General features: G+C 38.0%; 1 protein-coding gene across 12 annotated transcripts in view; it reads right to left on the reverse strand.

The window, feature by feature from the left end:
* EPB41 (erythrocyte membrane protein band 4.1) overlaps positions 1 to 8,978 on the reverse strand; it is a 112,121-nt gene that overhangs the window by 54,456 nt on the left and 48,687 nt on the right. For all 12 annotated transcript variants that reach the window (XM_015572268.1, XM_006776498.2, XM_015572270.1 and 9 more), the window contains 2 exons: positions 5,049 to 5,201; positions 2,140 to 2,237 (listed from right to left, as the gene is read on the reverse strand). In XM_015572268.1, the coding sequence (XP_015427754.1) occupies positions 2,140 to 2,237; positions 5,049 to 5,201 (251 nt within the window). The remainder of the gene's footprint in view (positions 1 to 2,139; positions 2,238 to 5,048; positions 5,202 to 8,978) is intronic.

Below are 8,978 nucleotides of genomic sequence, written 5' to 3' on the forward strand. Positions count from 1 at the left end.
CCCAACCTCAGCAAATCCCCCCCGACCCTCCTCCCTATCTGTGCCCATTGGTTATGCTCATATCCATGCATACAAGTCCTTTGGTTGATCTCTTACCCCCTCACCCCTCCACCTTCTCTCATAGGTTGGACAGTCTATTCAATGCTTCCATGACTCTGGTTCTGTTTTTGTTCATCAGTTTATGTTTTTCATTATATTCCACAAATGAGTAAGATCATGTACTATTTATCTTTCTATGACTGGCTAATTTTGCTTAGCATAATGCTCTCCAATTCCATCCATGCTGTTGCAAATGGTAAAAATTCCTTCTTTTATACAGCAGCGTAGTATTCCATTGTGTAGATGTACCACAGTTTTCTAATCCACTCTTCTGCTGATGGGCACTTAGGCTGTTTCCAAATCTTAGCTATTGTAAATCAGAGGTCTTTTTCCACTCTACTAGAATAATTTTGTCAAATGCACTCCAAACTCAATTAATCCCTGGTAACCTATTTAATAGGTTATTTAGTGTATTTTCAACTCAGTTAGGAACCCCATCTTCTTATGCAGTACCCTGTGCTCTCTTTAGTCACAGCATTTACTACACTGAATTGAAACAATTTATGTGCTGGTCTCCACTTATTCATCCTTATGTTTTCACTTCTGGCATAGTGCTTGGCATGAATTTGGAACTCAATAAATGTTTGCTGAATAAATACATAAATTATTACATCAAATACTATAAAAAAAGTATTTTTTCCTTGGGGATCGTTTATTTTAATTCAGCAAATACTGACTTTCTTTTATGTAACGAAGCATTACATATTAATTTAGCCTCTTATTTTGATGCAATGGATTTAAATATGCTATCCTACAAGTAAATACACTGGTTGTAGCTGAAATCTATAGCATAGATATTAAAACTCAAAATAACTTTTTTTTTTTTTTACTTTTCCTTACCCTTTTTAAAAACTCTATTCTATTGGTTTGATTTTAAAGAAGAGGATGATGAAAGCATAAACAAAAATCTTAAAGTCAATGATTAAGATTCTTTAAATGGGTATAAAATGTATCCTCATGTTTTATTTTTAAGTGAGAATTTAAATGTTATTTTCCCTGGCTTTTCTTCCTGTCCAATGTGCTGTAATACTAAGTATGAAATGAAAAATACAACTAGAAGGAAAATATATCATGATTCTCTCTTTTGAGAGCCATTTGAGAATCAAGTTTATTTATGAATGATGTGACATGAGGTCTTGGATTTGCTTCAAAATAATCTAGGAAGTAGTGGGAAGAATTGGGTGGCATAATAGATAAAACAAGACTGGCCTTGGGATGATAATTATGGAAGCTGGGTGATATGCATTATACTAGTTTCTTTACTGTACTAGTCTCTTTACTGTTGTTATGTATGCAATTTTCCATTATAAAGAACTTTTCTTAAAAAGGCAAGCTGACAATAACAAGCTGACTCTCCTTTCAACACAGTAATCTGTCTAAGGTCTGTGTTCTCTGCTAGACTGCATGTTCTATCAGGACAGGGAATAGAACTATCTTCTAGTACGGTACCTACACTGAGAAAATGCTTGGTAAATGAAGACGGGGGTTAATGATATGGCCTCTTGAAAACCAGAGGGAAGAAAACTTTCTTCTGATCATCTGATACGATTGAGCTTCAAAGATGGTTCTCTGTGCTCCCTTTCTGGGTTGATTAGAGCCAAGATAATGATCAGCTTCATACCTTTCATCTTTCAGTTAAAAAGCCCCACACAGAAAGTAGTTAAGCACTACTTAGAGAAATTACATGTGGAGGTAGTCAGGGTACCTCCTCCTGATAGGATTGATTTCAGCTCCAGTTAGAGCAATCACAGAGCCCCCAATAAACACAGGTTCCTATCTTCACTTCTCTACTCCTACTACCACACACAGAAAGGTGCTCTGGGAATGCTGAGGCATGTTTTTCTTTTTTCTTTTTTTTCTTTTCTGAGGCATGTTTTTCAACCCAAAGGAGAACTGGATTCATTTTGTCTTGCTTAAGATGGTCTTACCTGAGCTAAATAAAAAAATGTCAGCCATTCAAAGAGAATTTTAATAGCAGACTTAAAACAGAAACTTGCATAAACAACTTATCCTTGAAAAATACTAAAGTGAGAACAATACCTGAAAAATGTGTGATGCTCGACACAGACTTTCCATAATTTCTTAGCTGCTCGGTAACTGGGAAGTTTGAATCCGATGGTACTTTCATACTGTTCTTGCTATAAAAACACAAATAAACATTGAACATAAAGGATTATTTGACTATAGTGATAAGGACCAGAGAAATATGGTACTACAGAAAAGGTCATCAAGAATAAAAAGAACATCCCTAAAGGCATAAAATATTTAAAATATTTTCCTACTTACAAAAAGAAATTTACTCACCGAGGTGGCTTTTTCCACAACAAGGAAGCCAAGAAATGCATCTTATATTATTTATGCATCTTATTTTGCTCAGAAACACACACATACAGAGTACATTTTTCTGGGTCATCATTAAGTTACCTTTTGATTGTCCAGACAGGGCTCTTTCTTAGTCATCATTTGCACTTGGGATACTAGACTACTTAATGCTCAGGGAATGAGATAGTAGATGATTCCTCCAATCAAACAATATTATTATGCAATTTTATTTATTTATTGTTTTTTTAGTAATAGGAGCTAAAGATGAAACTGCTGGGGTCCAACCCCAGCAGGTCCAGGGGTCCCCAAAGGTGTGGACGGAGTCAGCGAAGAAGGAATGACACAGAAACAGCGTTCAGTTGATCAGCAGCCTAGCCAGGATCTCTAGCCAAGATCTCCAGCCAAGTTCCGGTCTGGATCTCCAGTGAAGTTCTGGTGGTTATTGTCTTGTTACATCTGTATTTATACCAGTTGATTTTAATCCTGTCAATTTCTATTGCAAAGGTTAGAGTGTTTCTTATCGCTATTCCAGGGAGTAAAGATAGTGATTAATTACCCGCCTGGCAGTTAAGAGGTTTTATTCCCTCCCTAAATTCAGGGGAAAATTTCTACCTGGGGAAATAACCCCCCTCGGAGAGGTGACCTTGGTTAAAACACATAGTGCCAAGAAGGTGACCAAACATATTAAGAACAGTATGCCATATATGCCAGGTCCCTTGAAACAGCAAGGATGGACCGGCTCCCGGCATGAAACATTTTGCCAGTTTGGCTCAGTGGACAGAGCATCGGCCTGTGGAATGAAGGGTCCCAGGTTTGATTCCGGTTGCAAGGCTGCAGGCTCATCCTCAGCCCGGCCCTGTTCAGGCTCATGTAGGAGGCAACCAACAAGGCTGCAGGCTCATCCTCAGCCCTGGCCCTGTTCAGGCTCATGTAGGAGGCAACCAATTGATGCGTTTATCTCACATCAATATTTCTGTCTTTCCCTCTCTCTTCCACTCTCTCTAAAATCAATGAAAAATATCCTCGGGTGAGGATTACAAAAAAAATTTTTTTAAAGATGAAAGATTTTGGCTCTAACCAATTCTTGAATTATTAATTGCCTTCTCTCTTTTACTTTAATTGATCATTAATTTATCTTGATACCTCTTTGACTGAAGCAAACCATATCCTGCTAGTCTGCTTTAAGCATACTTTTTAAGATGGAAAGGAAACTGACATTTATTTCTAGTGCCTATTATTGCCAATATGCTATAACTAGATCGTATTACACATGAAAAAACTGAGGTCAGACAAGTTACTTCTCAGTTTCACAGTTATGAAGTGGCATAACCAGAATTTCTTGGTTTCCACTAAACCATGCTACTTCCAAATCATCTACTATAGTCATAATACTACACTTATTGAAATCCTACTGTTGTTCCTGGTTGTGTTCTTAAAGTAAGAATTCTGCAATTTTAGTATATATTATATAGTTGACATTTAAAGAAACCAAAAACTTCTATTATCAAATTTATTAAAATGTGTGTGTGTGTGTGTGTGTGTGCGTTCGCGTGCGCCTTCCCACAAAAATAAAAGGACTTTTATTCACTGTCTACTCACTAGAGTAGTGCATGGCACAAAGAATGCCCTCAATAAATATCTGTTGACTGAATGACTCTTAGTTTGAAACTCTTTAACAGAACACAGAGATTGTTCTGTGAAAGGCACAGGTAAATAATTATGGTACTAAATAAATCCTTCAATGATCATTCTTATGTGATTTTTAAGGCTGAACATCCAGTATTTCCATGCTCAAATAATGAGCCATTTCCACCAGCAGATGGTGATATACACACACAAAAAACCCTCTAAATTAATATAATGTTTTCCAGCTTAGACTTTTTGCAGCTGTCTTCTCATTTGATCTTCAAATCAACCCTGACAGAGAAGGTATTTTCCACCTTGAATGATAAAGAAGCTGAATCTTAGATTTCTCCAGGGTCTTTTACTTAGTAGGTGGCAGAGTAGGAGGTAGAAGTTTTAAAAAAATTTAATTCCTACTTAAACAATTTTCCTCTATACATAATGACTATTTAATATAAAAGTTAAATTTGGTCAGCATTAATATATCCTGAAACTTTCCCACCAACTAATAATTGAATTATCTGACACGAAGTTAAACAACTTTATTAAAAATCTAGAACTTGAGCCTGGAATATATTCCCAGTAACTACTAGAAGCTACGCATATAAATACATTTTAATTAAATGAGTAAAAGATTGGTGGTACAAAACATAAGTAACTTAAACTCCTCAATTTAAAAATTTCATGCTACTCAAGTTAAAACTATTTTCCATGAAGATTTTACCTGGAGTAAACAAGGAACAAGTTTATCAATGCAAGTTTCACTTTTGGCCATGGTATATTTACTTACATAAAGAGAAAAGCCCAGAAAACCAGTAGCAAGGAGGAAAAGCAGCATTACAGGACTGACTGAGAAAATAGAATATCAGCTCCTGCATAGTTAACTATAGAGAGACCTCTTAGATGACATAACAAGAAAAAAAGGAAGCGACGAGATATTGTAGACATGGTCTGTGTTTGATTCAGGGGTGGGGGGTGGGGGGAAAGAAACACAAATTCTATACCTCTCCAGGCCGAATCTTGATAAAAAAGCTGCTACGTTTATAAGAAATCTTCAGCACTTTGGGCCAAGGAAAGCGGTTAATTCTCAGCTTATCTTTGTAAACCAGAAGGCCACTAGAGCAGACACCTAGGATGATGTCCACTCCCTCCAAGTCCTGAAAAAGAGAAGCATTAGCATTTCAGTCTTGAGCAAAGTGCTTAACAGACTACTGACTATTACTAGAGAATCTGAAGATATCAACAACCAAAAAGAGTTACAAAGTATACCATGAATAATAAAGCTTAACCTAACATAATAATCCATGGGACTATTCGGTCTATGTAAAAACGTCATTACTCTACCACATTAAAAAACCCCACAATGTTATCAACTATCACAAATATCTTTAAAATGTCCAAATCAGACACAGTAATTCTATTTCTGTAATTTGTTCCAAGAAAATAATTCAAATCACAGAAAATGCTTTATACATGAAAATATTCAGAATGTTGTAAGAGTGAAAAATTGGATATAACCTAAGTACCCAACCTCCAGGGTTAAATTATTGCTCATTCTTTGGTGAAATATAATGTGACCATCCAACTGGTAGCTATGACGTGCACTGACCACCAGGGGGCAGAGGCTAAACACAGGAGCAGAAACCACAGGTATAGAAACGTGGAACAGACTGATGAATCTGAGGGAAGAGGGGGTGGAAAAAGATTAACCAAAGATCTTATATGCATACTAGAGGCCCAGTGCACAAATGCACTGGTGGGGTCCAGTGCACAAATGCACAGCAGGGATCAGGCCAAAACTGGCTCTCCAGCATCCCCCGAGGGGGCCTGGGATTGCAAGAGGGCGCAGGCCAGGACGAGGGACCCCACCAGTACACAAATCCATGCACTGGGCCTCTAGTATACCAATAAACACTTTGAACAATTATTTTTTAAAAATATATATTTATTGATTTCAGAGAGGAAGGGAGAGAGAGAGAGAGAGAAACATCAAGGTAGAGAGAATCATTGATTGGCTGCCTCCTGCAGCCCCCCTATTGGAGATTGAAGCTGCAAACCAGGCATGTGCCCTGACCGGGAATTGAACTGAGACCTCCTGGTTCATAAGTCAACACTCAACCACTGAGCAACACTAGCCAAGCTTTTTTTTTTTTTATGATAAAGTGGTCATCCTTTCAAAAATCATGATAAGGAGTTAACTTTATTACTATATAAATTTAATGTGAGAGAATTGTAGGTTCTTATAATTATTATGTTAAGTATATTAAATTATAAATATTATCCCGAAGTCAAGAAAGAATAGTCAGATAAAACATAGTCACATTTACATGCCTCTTTTCTTAGAGAAAAATTTAAAAATTAGATGTTAATCATCTATATGTCTGTAACTCAAGGAAACTAAATTTCACCTAAGTTAATTTCTACAGATGATTACTTATTTAGATAAGTAATCAAAACCTAGAGTTAAAGGTCTCTTGACTACTTCTTTTCCTCAATTGGGTATAGAAAAACATATTAGTGCCTACATGTGTACGTGCAAGCACAATCGAGAAGCAGAAATTATATGACTCCAATTCAATGACTACGTAACTGAGAATTTCCCAGAAGATGTCCTCTTAAGTTCTTAAAGCCTGTAGGTACAACAATATCTCTCAATTATACATTCTGGAGAAACAATTTGCTTTACAACATTTGGGAAAGGAACTTGTTACCTTACTCCTCTATTCATTCCAGATAATTACTGAATCAATAGCCAGCCTCTAGCAGGAATTAAGAGCAAAACCAAACAATTTCAGTTTTGGAAATATAGCTATTCTAATGTTACTCATCTTCCTACCATCTACTTTACAGATTCACAGATTACATAGATTCAAAGTTATGGTGCCCAGCCCAAAACAATCTGGAACAACATCTTTAAAAAAACCACTAACATGCAATGAAATTGTAATAGAATTAATCTAACTTAAGGAAGAGACTTCAGATATCAGATATTCACATTGGGAGAAGCTTGAAAGGTCACTTTAGTTCAATCACTCAAGTGACTGTACTGCCTACCATGGGGTACCTCTAACAATAGAGAGCTCACTATCTTATGAGGTAGTCCATCCCTTCTTTGAATAGCTTTGACTGTTAGACAATTTGTCAAACTATGCTGAACAGAATTTCCCTGTAGTTTACTTTACTGGCTCTCTAGTTTTATATCTTGGAGTCATAGTAAAATCTCTATTTCACACACCAATCCTTTAAATGCACGAAGACAGATATTATGTCTTCCCAACTTTCTCTTCTGTGGGCCAAGTCTTCCTATTCCTTTGCTTGTTTCTCATTGGACCTAGTTTTTTTTTAAAATATATTTTATTGACTTTTTTTACAGAGAAGAAGGGAGAGAGATATAGAGAGTTAGAGACATCAATGAGAGAGAAACATCGATCAGCTGCCTCCTGCACACCCCCCACTGGGGATGTGCCCGCAACCAAGGTACATGCCCTTGACCAGAATCGAACCTGGGACCCTCCAGTCCGCAGGCCAACGCTCTATCCACCGAGCCAAACCAGCTAGGGCTGGACCTAGTTTTGAGTCCTCTCTTCATGCATCCTAGTTAAGTTCTTCTATGAAACTCTGATTATCCCTTGAGCCCTTTCCTTCACAAACTCCTCAACCTCCCAGCCAGTAGCTGAAGATGAGAGAAGTCAAGCATCTGCCCTTAAAGTATTCATTCTATTAGGTTGTATTAAATAGAACTAGGATTAGAGCTCAAGTCTCCAATATCATAACCCAGTGGTTCTCAAATGAGCCATTAGTGTTCATGCCATGTGCACTAAAATCACCTGGACAGATTGATTAAGCAGATTGCTGGGTTCTACCCACAAAGTTTCTTATTCAGTAATTCTGGGATGGGGCCTGGAGTGTGCATTTCTAACAAGTTCCTCAATATGCTAAATGCTGGTTCAGAGATCACACTTTGGGAACTACTACATTAGGCCAATGGTTCTCAGATTCAAGCATAGGTGAGAATCATTTGTGATGTTTAATAAATCTAGAAATTTAGCCTTTTCTCCAAAATAATTCAGTAAATCTTGGAGGAGTTTGGGAATTGGCATAGTTAGTAAATGCTCCAAGTGATTCGGATATATGTGACATTGGCTGTGAAACATACATGGATGCCACTAAACATTTTCAAATATATCTGTATTTTAGGAAAACAATTTCTTTTGCTCTAGATGTTATATATTTTGATGGCTTGGATGTGAAACTTGAATTCTGATGGTGGAATTACAAAGGGACAATTCATTTCAATACTTGATACACTTGACTCAATTGATAGACTTAAAAGTCTAACAAGAATTCGTCTCTCTTTAGAGGAGAAACCAAGATGGCGGGGCATAGGCGGGGCATAGCACCAGAGATTGCTGCCTCGCACAACCACTTTAAAAATACAACTAAAAGATGGAACAGACATCACCCAGAACCACAGGAAGGCTGGCTGAGTGGAAATTCTACAACTAGAAGAAAAGAGAAAAGCATACCGAGACTCAGAGGAGGTGCAGTACAGAAGTAAAATACAAAGGTGCGGAAGTGCATGCGGAGAGGACTGGCGGCTGAGGGCGCGGTTGTCGTTTTCAATCGGGAGGGAGTCTCAGGCTCTGAGCTCCAGTTCCAGGCGAGTCTCTGGGGACCCAGACTCATATGGGAGAAACGGGACTGTCTGGCATCGACGAAACTCGAGGGCAGATTTCTCTTGGAGGCACTCACAGCGATTGCCAGGACCTCTGAAGGCAGGACTGAGAGCAGCCATACTGCTCGCTCCGCCCGCCCATCCTGTTGATCCCCTGGGACCCCGCCCTGCCCAAGCCCTGCACAAAGGCTTTTGCATATGAAAGGCCCAGCCCTTTGTAATCTGAAAATTACTTAACAAACTGCAGCTGCCCTAAGGC

This window comes from Myotis davidii, unplaced genomic scaffold (assembly GCF_000327345.1).
Source record: "Myotis davidii unplaced genomic scaffold, ASM32734v1 scaffold228, whole genome shotgun sequence".
Taxonomy (NCBI): Eukaryota; Metazoa; Chordata; class Mammalia; order Chiroptera; family Vespertilionidae; genus Myotis; species Myotis davidii.